General features: G+C 29.5%; 1 protein-coding gene across 1 annotated transcript in view; it reads right to left on the bottom strand.

The window, feature by feature from the left end:
• LOC105834085 (glycosyltransferase 25 family member) overlaps window positions 1-13,891 on the bottom strand; it is a 48,327-nt gene extending 34,436 nt beyond the window's left edge. The window contains exon 1 of the mRNA XM_036282717.1: window positions 13,845-13,891. Within this exon, the coding sequence (XP_036138610.1) occupies window positions 13,845-13,876 (32 nt within the window). The 5' untranslated portion in view covers window positions 13,877-13,891. The remainder of the gene's footprint in view (window positions 1-13,844) is intronic.
• Between the last annotated feature and the right edge of the window lie 224 nt (window positions 13,892-14,115).

The following is a 14,115-nucleotide window of genomic DNA, read 5'->3' as shown; positions in this document are numbered from 1 at the left end:
CCACGGGTAGCAGCGTCCCTCCCCCGTCACAGGCTGCGAATTCGCGCCATACGGGGAAAATAGGCGAGAGGCGAGAGGGGATCTCCATGGGGAACCGCAACGGGCCTAGCGAGCGTATTATTAATGTTACGTATTTTTGATTTCTTTGCGCGGCGACCGCCTCTCGATGGAATTTGGCGAGAAAGCGAGAGAGGAGGAGAGAGAGCGACGGCGATGCGGGGAAGGAGGAAGGACGCCACCGGTGCCCGGGAGAGACGAGCACGCGGCCCGCACGGGAACTCGGCGTGGCCCGGGAAAGCCACGGCCGGAGCCTAAAGCGGCGGTGCCCGCCAACACCACGACGGGACGTCCCGGAGGGCTGTGGAGGAGCCCGGATGGGACAAAACGCGTCGAGGGAGGCGTCAAGTCCTCTCGCGAGGAACGGAGGTCTCCGCGTGCGCTGCCCCGGCTCGGGAAGTGGCCCAGCGGGAGAAAGAAAATTTCGCGGGGGCCTGCGAGGCCCCCGGAAGGATTAAGGGCGCACACCCCTGCGTACGCAGGACTGCGTGCCTTGCAGCAATTGGGTCGCGGCGCGGAAACAATGCGCATGACCGAACGGGGGGTCGCGGCGTCGATCCGGGATCGACCGCGATCCACCCCGCTTTTGCGTGCGAGCGGTTTAAGCGGAAGGTTGCGTGCGGTGCCTCGAAGGGCTGGTTATCGGTGTGGCTGGTGCGAGGCCTCCGCGAGAGCCAAGGGACGAGCCCAGAGACGAGGGAGGACATCGCCTGGGACATTATCGGTGAGGTAACCTGCCAAGATAAGTTAGTGTGAGCGGTTGCCGGCCGGCGAGGTGTTTCCGGGCCCGTTCTGCATCCGTTTTTGTGTTGGTGCGTGATTCGCGTGGGCCGCAGGGCGGTCATACGTTCGCGTAAGTAATTGGGGATTTATCGGATGCAAGCGGGCGGGACGCCAACGCGCCGAGCCACGGGGAGGACGGTTGTGAGGACGCTCGGGTTCCGTCGGAGATTCCCCTCGACCGTGTGCGCCGCAAAGCCCTCGCTCGAGCGAGTCGAGCGTCGCGAATAGCGGGTGGACGGGACTTCCGGTTTCGCGACGGCGTAGGTTGCGGCCTCGGCCGGCGAGTATTTTGTGACCTCCGCGAACCACGCGGTCGCGTTCTATCGTTGCCGGGAGTGTCGGCACGTTCGAACGTCCGAAATTCATTGTGCGCGGAAGATTCCATCGTCTGTCCTTGTCGGCCGCGTGCCTACCGCGGGAGCTTCCCGCGTATCGTTCGCGTTCCTTTTGGTCTAATTCGCGCCACGGCGCCGCATTGTCGGAGCGCCGCATCCCGTGAGATTATTGTTTCTGTCTGACATTTATTTTTAATAAAGTTCATTATTTGTTAAGTTCGGAGTCTAATTTTCTGGCGTGTCGTCCACCACTTCGTGTTACCGCAGTCGCCTGCTCCCTTACGATTCACCCCGCCCCTCTACCGTTAGGCAGAGCTGGTCGAGATTGTCGCGCGAGGATCGAGGACACCTTGGCGCGTCTGGCGCCCAACAATTTCTCGCGATAGCGTGTGGCTGAGATTCGAGCGCGACAAGCACGGCATCAGGGGTATCGGTTACCCCGCCGGTCTTATTGTTTTTTTTTTATTGCCCGCGGCTTTTCCGGTCAGGAAAAGTCGTGACAATATATAAATACTTAAATAAATAAAATTTAATTTAGTTGGAAAAGTTTAGTCAAATTAACAATATTTTTTTCTCAATGTAAGATCGTGATATTTTATATATAAATGTAAAAGATACATATAAGATTAGATATAAAAATATAGTTAAGAACCATGCATATGTTTTTATTATACCGAGTGAATTCTTTTAACCAACATAATTGAGTGTCAATTATATTATTATTAAATAATTATTTAAAAAATCAACATATTGATTAATGGAACTTGCACTAACTCATCAAGTTCTATCAATTCTGTCCTCTTGAGTGTTTCGTTAATGTTTCCATGATTTATCAGGAAATGGACAGAGAGAAAAGATACACGGAAGTGAAAAAGTTATCTCGTTCTTCGCTCGATTAAAGCTTAAGGGGATGCTGGAGTCGTCTGTTTTATCGATTGAACACTAATTATTTTCTTTTTTACTTAGCTCTTAAATGATTTCATAGAATTGTAAATCCTTCTCCAGAATTAAAGTATAGACAACAACAAACCCTGCTAGATACAATTTTCTTTAAAAAACAAGAAAAAATTAAAAAATTATACTTTTGTGCAGTCGTCTCGTAACTTTCATCCGCAACACTAAGTTTTAAAGACTCTTTACGTACAAAATAACTGTTATGCAGAATTATCACTATAGGAAAGAATAATAATGTGCTTTCAGAACAGCTAACAAGCTTTTGGTATAAGAGAAAAATGTCTATGAAAATGTCATGTATGTGTGAGTGCGGATTCGGAAGAAGTCGATAAATAGAGTAATATAAAAAAAATTTTTTTGTTCTCGATATAAAATCCAATTCACAGATTGATATTAATACGTGTACTTTAATTCTAGAAAAGAATTTCCAAATCTATAAAAGAAATATATACGAAATCTCATTAATGATGTGCACGAATGACTCTACATTATCGACCTCGATCAAGTTTGAGAGGCAGTCCAGCATCCCCTTAAATACAATCATTCCCAGATAGCAAGGTGACATCCACTGGACGTCAATAATTCGTCATTTGGTCGTGAACGTCATGTTACCAAATTAAGACGTAATAGTAACGTCATTTTTTGACCTATGAATTACATCAGTCACCCAGTGAACACAGTAATATAGCAGCAGTGTAACAGCAATGTAACCGAATATAACAGGTTACGTTACTCTGAAATTACACGTAACTTACATGTAAGTTACAATTTCCGACTCAGCAATATAACATGTTATAATTACATGTTATTTAACCGTTACACAACAGTTACAAAGAAAAATAAAATAAAATAAAAATTTCATTTTTTTTAAATTATTTTTATCAACAGCACATACTACATTTAGAATAAATTTTTATTAATTAATTAAATTTAAATTATATAATTTTTTATTTTATTCTTATTTGCCGCTGCTAGGCTAGGTTTGAACCCGGGACTTTAGGATGACGAACCTTGTACTCTACCTGCTACGCCAATTTGAATCATCGATATGGGTACTTGTTATTGTCTACATATACTTATATGTTATAAACTGACGCAATATTATTTTTTATAAAAGCAATTAAATTTTGCAAAACATATTAAAAATAAATAGCATTAATTTATTTACTTATTAATTTTATTGTTAAATTTATCTTTTTCCATAGCCTTAATAATTTGATGGAAATTGCGATCTATTTAGCACTAATCTTTGAAGCGTTCAAATGATTAATTAGATGGTTAACTATATAGATCGTAATTCTAAGAAAAATTGAATAGTATACATTTATTATTCTGTTTTTGTTCAGCACATGATGAATTTTGATTTTGTGCATTTTTTGTGCGCAGTAATTATAGACAAACCGTTATTTTTGAAAACATTATCTTTATAATAATTTTTTTTATTATCAAATAAATCTATCATTCAGGATGTTATAATGTTGTCTGATTTCTGAGTCAACGACGACGCATCGTTCCGTAATAACATTGATACGAATGTGTTATGTTACGATTATACAATTTTTGTTGAATAACTGTAACGCCAAAACAATGTATAACAGCTATATCACTTGCGTATAACAAATATTATGTAACAGGTTATTTCCATGTCATATAGCACCTACATATTACAAGAATAACAATGTTAAATTACTTGTAACTTTCATGTTATATTGCCGTTATAAAATGTGTTCACTGGGTCATTTATACATCCTACAACGTATTTCCGACGTCATATTCCTGACTAATTAATAACGTCGTACGACATTAAAAATTATAGATAAAAAATTTTTCATGTAAAAGTACATAAAAATCTATAAAATTATGTATCAAAAATCTCTATGCAAAATTTTACATTGTATATTTTTATGTAATTTTAAATAATTTTATATAATTTTATATAATTCTATAAAATTATACGTGGTTTGATATGAAAAATTTTTTATCGGGAAAAAATTACTCATATATGATCTTATGTAATTAAATATAATTATGTATAATTATATATAATTGTAAATAAGTAATTTTTTCCCGGTAAAAAATTTTTCATATAAGAACATGTATAAATCTATAGAATTATATCTAAATTATATAAAATTATATAAAATTATGTAAAATTATTATATATAAAAATACACAATATAAAATTTTGCATGGACATTTTTGATACATAATTCTATAGATTTTTATATACTTTTACATAAAAAAATTTTTATTCGGTAGTTTATTACTTTTGCAATTATAAACTAGATAAATAATTATCATTAATAATTATTGTTAAGTTAATAGTTAACTTTGAAATTGACATATAATAATCAAATAATAACCGATTAACATAAAAATTATTCAAAAAGTTTTTGTTGTATTATTACAGAGAATTATAATTAACGTCAGTAATTAGTCACTAATAAAACCCTATTAATACATCGTAAAATGATCAATTAACTGACGTTATTAATTAGTCAAGAATATGACGTCGGAAATATGTTGTAGGATGGACAAATGACTGACGTAATTAATAGGTCAAAAAAGTACGTTACTATTACATTTTAATTTGGTAACATAACGTTCACCTCAAATGACGAATTATTGACGTTCAGTGAACGGCACCTTGCTACCTGAGAAATGACGGTATAATAACGTTATTCAATGACGTCTTCATAACGTAATATTTTGGTTCTATTTCTCGTCAATCCGTGACGTTATTATGATATTATAATTTGATCCTGTTTCTTGGATAATAAATATAATATTTTTGATTTTACGTTTTTATTTCTTAATTTATATAAACGTAATCAAAACATAACATATGTATATACATATACACAGAAAAAAAGTAATATAGCCAATAATATATATGATTGCGAGCTGCCAACTACATAAAATACTCAATACAATAATATTTACTATTAATGCAAGTACAATGTTGATACTGCAATAACATATATTATTGTATTAAGCATATCTGTAATTGGCAGCCCGCAATAACATATCTTATTGAATATATTACTTTTTTTTTCAGTGTATAAACAAAACTCTGGTGGAAAAATTTTTCAAAATTTTTTAAATTTTTCTCAGAATTTCTGATAATTTTTCCGATTCTTTATAAGAATTGGAGCATTTCTCAGAAAAACTGAGATGAAAAATGAAAAATTCTGATTAATTCAGAGAATTTTTGAATATTTCTAAATATTTCTAAAAAAATTCTGAGAATTGATACATTTCATGTATCACGATGATACAATATAACATAATTATAATAAAACAAATATATTGTATATAAATTTACGTTGTTTCTCAACAAGCATCGTTATCCCCACTACACCATAGTCACATCTGGCATTGCCTAACTTCTGCGGTCACCCATCCAACTCTGAACTGCCGTCGATGTTGCTTGACTTCGAAGATCATACACAACTTAACACTTCGCGATAACCCATGAACACTTGATGCTCATGAATACATATTTGTTATAGATCAGCCTAACAAATGTCAGAAACATGAAACGTATAGTTAAATAATATTTATAAATAAATATAAATCTACAGTTTTTTTACTGATTTTTACATATGCAAAATAACATGTAGAATAACTTATAAAAATGTGTTTTTGTTATGTTCTTTTGATAAAGTTAAATTATATCTCAGACAGCACACAATATTTATAAAACATTTACAAAATATTTATAATATTTATTTGAATATTTTATAAATATTTATCCAAATATTTTATGAATATTTTTGTGGTCTTAGATTTATCAGATCATAAAGATGTATCATAAACATTATAAAAATGTTTATGAAATATTTATAAATATTTACAGAATATTACTTGTACAAATCTTTATTTTTTATTTACCATAAATATTGTATAAAATATTTAGTCTATATTTTAATAATATGTTGAATACAGATTATTTTCTTTATGTACTATATATAAAATATGTATATAATATTTATATAACATTTTTTTAAAATAAATATTAAAAAATATTTATAAATATTTATAAATATTTATCATAAATATTGTGTGCTGTCTAGGATAATTCTAAATATTATAGAGATTGATGATTAATATATAGTCTTTACAATTAATAGTTTTTTATGTTTGTTTGTATGTGTATATGGATTATGTTCATACAAATTAATAAAAAATAAACGCATAAAATTCAAATTAATATATATTGTTAACCGAGAAGCAGGATCGAATTAATACGTCATAATAACGTCACGGAATGAGGGCGAGAAATAGGACCAAAATATTACGTCATAAAGACGTCATTAAATAACGTCAATATGCTGTCATTTAAATGTCATAGTTGCATTTGGATCATAGGATCATTCAATATGACCAAAAAATGACTTATCTTTGCTACCCAGGATATTTTTCAAAAATTTTCATATACACAGATTTTGAAATATTCTGAGATTTCTTGTTCGGTTATTTCTGAAAAAATCTTATTATTATTCAGAAATTTTTATTTGTAGAAATACTACAAATTATGAAAATTCTCATCTAATTATTTTTGAAAAAATCGGAAAAATTTTTTTAATTACTCAGAAATTTTCATATATACAGAGATTGAAATAATCTGAAAATTCTCATTCGATCATTTTTAAAATAATCTAAAAAATTCTTAGTATTATTCAGAAATTTTTTTTCACAGAATTCTGTAATATTTAAAAAATTTTTATTTAATAATTTCTGAAAAAATTTGAAAAATTTGTTATATTTCTCAGAAATTGTCATATATAAAGATGTTGAAATATTCTGAGAATTCCCATTCAGTCATTTCTGAAAAAATTTGAACAATTTTTAATATTTTTTTAGAATTTTTCAAAATTTTTTAGAATTTTTCAGAAATATGGAAGATAAAAAATTCTGAAAAAATTTCTGAAAAAATATGAGAAATTTTTCCACCAGGGAAACTTCCAAGAACTATCAATCATTATGTAAAGATTGACTAATAAACAACATTATTAATAATTAATATAATATTTTATATAATATTTTATATAATTAATACTATCAATATTTTAGAATTATCCTAGACAGCACGCAATATTTATGATAAGTATTTATAAATATTTATTAATATTTATTTTTTAAAAATATTTTATAAATAATTTATATATGTATATTTTATATACATGAAGAAAAAATCTTTATTCAACATATTATTAAAATATAGACTAAATATTTTATACAACATTTATGGTAAATAAAAAATAAAGATTTGTGTAAATAATATTTAAAATTTGTATATATTTATAAATATTTCATAAATATTTTTATAATACATATTTATGAAATATTTATAAATATAAATCTTTATGATCTGTTACATTTGATTCAAACGACGTCAATAATTTTCATATTATTGACGTCAATAATATGAAAATAATGACGTATCAATATATGACGTCGTTTGAATCAAATGTACGTCAATTTTACGACATTCAGACGTCATCTTATGACGTCTGCTTCGTCATAAAATGACCAAAAAATGATGTCAATTATATGACACATTGCTACCTGGGATTAGAATAAGTACCAAATCACATCTGGCATTGCTTAATTTCTACCCATCCAACTCTGAACCGTCGTCGACGTTGTTTTGAAGATCGTACGCAACCTAGCACTTTGTGATGATCCATTAACACTTGATGCAAAGTCACGCAAAAATTTCTTCCTACCTCTCTGTAAATAGAATTAACTAATGGTGTCTAAGGCATATTTTAATATACTGCCGTAATAATAACAAAGCAAATGGTCGTAACTTTTCTTTGATCAAATATTAGCGGACCTTCAAAGTTAGTCTCAAATCGTTAAAGTCAATGAGTCATACATAATTATATTTTTCAACACTCGTAAGCGCTTTTTGTTTTGTACTACTTTATCAGTGTTTTGTAACTGAACCTCAATTGAAATTTGATTAAGAAATGTATTTTATTCGAGATTATATAAAGAGTTGCAATTTTTAAACGCGGTTTGAAGCCTTTTTAATCACTATTCGAAAGCATCTAGGTATTTCCTTCGGAAACAGAATTGCTTGTTAAAAAGAATAATACGGTGAAGTTTATATGCAGCGCAAGTTTAGAGTACAATAAATCATTATTGCTTAGATTTCAGATATCCTCGATTCTAATACTAACGAATGTACGTAGCATGCATCTTAATTTCCGCGTCATTTATACACATATCGATGTTAATGATATGTTGTCGGCCTTCTTTCTTTCTTATTTCGTGTAAGTCAAAGAGTCTTCCGCGCTGAACGTCAGCGTGCGTTCTGCGCCTGATATATCGTGAGCCTGCGCATGGTAAACTTCAAAGGACTCGAATGAACGGTATGCGAAAGCCTTTCAGTCCGTCACCGACTACTGTCCTATCAACATTGCATCGTACAATAAAAGAAATATTAAAAATAATTGTATAAATGAAAAGGACACTTTGAACAGGTATATATCTTTTTATGCATGTACGTTTATTATACTTATCTTTTTTTATAGTGATACACATATATTGTATACATGGTTCATGTATACAATATATGTATATCGTTTAACTGCAATTATTTAAATACAGGCAAACAATCCTTTTATTAATTTTATTTATTTTATTTTAATACTGTTATTAATTTTATTTTAAATTTCTATCATACATCGGTTATTTTTTAAATTAACATATGTACACCCAGTGTGAAAATCTATACAGGGGAAACCGGGACTAATCCGATCTCTGGGTAAATCTGACCTCCTTTATTATCTCAAAAATATAATCATATATGGAAAAAAGGAAAATGCCATTAAAGGCATTGTTATTTACGGTATTTTGGTGACATACAATTAATGAGTTTGATTTTGAAATGTTTGAGCTAAAGCCAATATATTATTTTTGAGATCTCTAATTTTATTTTTTTCCTTTACAGAAAATCAGTTAAAGTTGTTAGTGTAGACCTGGAGTTCAAATCTAAATGTTTTTTATGGTATACAATAAGGTTTCTTAGAGAAGAGAGAAATTTATTGCATCTTCATTATTAAAAGTTAAAACAAATTTTGAAATTAAGAAACATTAATCAGGGCAAATGCGACTTCAAAAAACTGTGGTAAAACCGACTCTCCCCCCTATTTTGCATTTTCCGACAAACAGGAAGTACTTTTTTTTATTTTTTGAAGATTTTTGTAGTTGATTCTCATGTTATGCAACGAAGCACGACTGCACACTATAAAAAAAGATAAGTATTAGCAACTGAATTCGAGTTAAACAAACGTAATTCCAAAGTTGTATATGGCGAACTAGCTGCTTTGATTTATGTTCTTGTAACATCTTATTGTGTCAAACAAACTGAAAATACAGTTAATAATATAGACAAGGACTGCGTTGAATTATTAGACAAAGACTGCGTTCAATTGATCGATTAACCAAAATTAAATTAACAATTCGATTAACTTATAATATGAGTAATTTTAACTCTGGAATAGTAATCGATCAATTTAACATAGTTCAATCAACCTTTATTGTAGTTGAACGAATATTTATAATGTCTATATAACTACATTTTAGTTGTATTAAACTTTTACTTTTAACTAAATTTTTTAGTTAAAACTCTTACATCAGATTGTTGAACAAATTTTTATCTAATTTGATTCGATTGACGTAACTAAATTTGCTCAACTCAGAGGCGTGTACTACTTAATCTTTTTTTTTCAGTGCAGCTGTTAATTACCGCGAAAAAGTTAAAGATACAGATAAAGAATAATTTTTTGTTTTATAATTCCTTTATATTTCAACAATTATATCCTTGAAAAAATTTGTTTTGCAACGTGTTAATTTTTTTTGTATTTGTTAAATAAATCTGTTTAATTTTTTAATGTTTTTGTTAATCTCTTCTATTTCCCAATCAGCAAGCAATATTTTTTAAATGTTTTTAAAATATTTATTTTTAATTATTTTTACATTATTAATGTTTATTATATAAATAATATTTATTTAATATTTATTTAATATTTATTTTATATAAATTATTCATTTTAAATAACGATTTAGAAAAAATATTTATAAAATGTTTATTTAACGTTCATTTAATATTTAAAAATAATTAATTTTTTATTAAAAATAATAGTTAAAAAAAATTATTTACGCAATATTTATTTAATGTTTATTTAATATTTATTTTATATTTAAAAAAATATCTACAATAAAAAAAAATATTTATTTTATATTAAATTAATATTTATATTTCAATCATTAATTATTTAAAATAATGATTTAGGACAAATATTTATATAATATTTAATTAATATTTATTTAATGTATTAACTTTACATTTTAATAAATCGTTTAAAATAATATTTACGTAACATTATTTATTTAATGTTTATGTAATATTTATTTCATCTTTAAAATAATATTTAAAGTAGTACTTTAAAAATATTTTTTTAATATTAATATAATATTTATGTTACAATAATTAATTATTTGAAATAATAATTTAGGATAAATATTTATACAATGTTTAATTTATATTTATTTAATATTAATTTAACAATTTAATAAATCGTTTAAAATAATATTTATATAACATTTATTTAATGTATATATATATATATATATCTATATATATATGTTATATTTACTTTATCTTTAAAAAAATATTAAAAATATAATATTTTATATTTATTTATCTAATATTGATTTAATATTTAAGTTACAATAATTATAATGATTTAAGACAAATTTTTATATAATATTTAATTAATGTTTATTTATTATTAATTAATATTTTAATAAATTGTTTAAAATAATATTTACGTAACATTTATTTAATATTTATGTAATAATTATTTTGCATTTAAAAAGTTGTTTAGAACAATATTTAAAAAAATATTTAAATTACCCTGTTCAAAAAGTACGATAGAAACTGATAGAAACATATAGAAATTTGACAGAAATTTAATATGATTTTATCTGAATTTATCGTTTCTATCGGACACTAGATTTCCTGCCAGATAGAAAAGTTATAAAATTCTATCGTTTCTTATCGTATCTGAAATAAACGATTAAAACTTTATCTGAATACGACTACTTTTATGTATGATCCTATCTACTTATCGTTCTGAATATGAAATTTACGATTCAAGGTCTATAAGACTATATGAATTAATCTGAAATTGTTCCTATACGTTTCTATCAGATGTATTCCAATTTCGGCAGACATAAAGTTCTATCGTTTCTTATCGTATCTGAAATAAACGATTAAAACTTTATCTGAATACGACTACTTTTATATATGATCCTATCTACTTATCGTTCTGAATATGAAATTTACGATTCAAGGTCTATAAGACTCTATATGAATTAATCTGAAATTGTTCCTATACGTTTCTATCAGATGTATTCCAATTTCGGCGGACATAAAGTACTATCGTTTCTTATCGTATCTGAAATAAACGATTAAAATTTTATCTGAATACGACTACTTTTCTATATGATCCTATCTACTTATCGTTCTGCATATGAAATTTACGATTCAAGGTCTATAAGACTCTATATGAATTAATCTGAAATTGTTCCTATACGTTTGTATCAGATGTATTCCAATTTCGGCGGACATAAAGTTCTATCGTTTCTTATCGTATCTGAAATAAACGATTAAAACTTTATCTGAATACGACTACTTTTATATATGATCCTATCTACTTATCGTTCTGAATATGAAATTTACGATTCAAGGTTTATAAGACTCTATATGAATTAATCTGAAATTGTTCCTATACGTTTCTATCAGATGTATTCCAATTTCGGCGGACATAAAGTACTATCGTTTCTTATCGTATCTGAAATAAACGATTAAAATTTTATCTGAATACGACTACTTTTTTATATGATCCTATCTACTTATCGTTCTGAATATGAAATTTACGATTCAAGGTCTATAAGACTCTATATGAATTAATCTGAAATTGTTCCTATACGTTTGTATCAGATGTATTCCAATTTCGGCGGACATAAAGTTCTATCGTTTCTTATCGTATCTGAAATAAACGATTAAAACTTTATCTGAATACGACTACTTTTATATATGATCCTATCTACTTATCGTTCTGAATATGAAATTTACGATTCAAGGTCTATAAGACTCTATATGAATTAATCTGAAATTGTTCCTATACGTTTCTATCAGATGTATTCCAATTTCGGCGGACATAAAGTACTATCGTTTCTTATCGTATCTGAAATAAACGATTAAAATTTTATCTGAATACGACTACTTTTCTATATGATCCTATCTACTTATCGTTCTGAATATGAAATTTACGATTCAAGGTCTATAAGACTCTATATGAATTAATCTGAAATTGTTCCTATACGTTTCTATCAGATGTATTCCAATTTCGGCGGACATAAAGTTCTATCGTTTCTTATCGTATCTAAATTAAACGATTAAATCTTTATCTGAATACGAGTACTTTCCTATACAATTTATCTGGCTATCTTACTGAATATAAAAATTATGACGTAAAGTCTATATAAATTAATCTGAAATTGTCCTTATACGTTTTTATTAAAAATATGTTATATACTATAATAGTTTTCTATCATTGTCTACATAATTGGAGATATTTTAAACAGGGAAAAATTATTTCGCAATTTTGCCGAACATAACATTTTATCATTCTTTATCGTGTCTGAATCAAACGATTAAAACTTTATCTGAATATAGAATTATCTGAATAATTTATATAGACTTTAAGTCGTAATTTTTTTATTCAATAAGATAACCAGATAAGATAATATAGGAAAGTATCCATATTCAGATAAAGTTTTAATCGTTTAATTCGGATACCATAAAAAACAACAGAATTCTGTCCGGCGGAATTATAAAATAACACAGACACACAAAAAAGGGTTGGTCCGGCGGACTAGACTAGTCAATCCTTATGTATTTTGATCCGCTGAATACGAATCCAAAGTCAAAATTGCAAAGTTAGCTCGCATTTCCTAACCTCAAAAAAAAATTTTTTTTTAATGTTGGTCTGGCGGACCAGACTATAAAATCAGTCAATCCTTATGTATTTTGACCCGCTGAATCCAAATCCAAGGTCAGAATAAAAGAGTTAAATATAATAGGAAAAGGGAGTGAATTTTCTAATCTATTCATTCACAGAAGCTCAGACTTGTTATAAGTATTAAATTTTCCCCGGATAATGTGCTTACGCAAGCTTGCACGCTCCGAATTATACATTTAAGATCCAAGCTGCTTTTACAAGGTGTTTTTTTGAGGTTAGAAAAAAATAAGCCATTTCAGCAATTCTGACCTTGAATTTCGATTCAGCGGGTCAAAATACATAAGGATAGACTACTCTGGTCCGCCGGACCAACATTAAAAAAAATTTTTTTTGAGGTTAGAAAAAATGAGCAAATTTAATAATTCTGATCTTGGATTTGGATTCAGCGGGTCAAAATACATAAAAATAGACTACTTGGTCCGCCGGACCAACATTAAAAAAAAGTATTTTTGAGGTTAGAAAAAATGAGCAAATTTAGTAATTCTGACCTTGGATTTGGATTCAGCGGGTCAAAATACATAAGGATTGACTGATATAGTCTGGTCCGCCAGACCAACATTAAAAAAAAATTTTTTTTGAGATTAGAAAATGCTAACTTTACAATTCTGACCTTGAATTTGGATTCAGTGAGTCAAAATACATAAGGATTGACTAGTCTGGTCCGCCGGATCACTTTTTTTGTGTGCCTGTGAGAATTGTTCCTCCTTGAAATATCTCCTATTATAAAGACAACGATAGAAAACGATTATTGTTATATAATCATAACATATATTTGATAGAAACATATAGGGACAATTTCAGATTTATTTGTATAGACTTTAAATCGTAATTTTTCTATTCAGTAAGATAATTAGGTAAGATCATATAGGAAAGTATCCATA

The sequence above is a fragment of the Monomorium pharaonis genome, chromosome 2, assembly GCF_013373865.1.
Source record: "Monomorium pharaonis isolate MP-MQ-018 chromosome 2, ASM1337386v2, whole genome shotgun sequence".
NCBI classification, from domain to species: domain Eukaryota; kingdom Metazoa; phylum Arthropoda; class Insecta; order Hymenoptera; family Formicidae; genus Monomorium; species Monomorium pharaonis.
The sequence above is the reverse complement of the archived record's forward strand: the minus strand, read 5'-3'. Positions and strand labels throughout refer to the sequence as shown.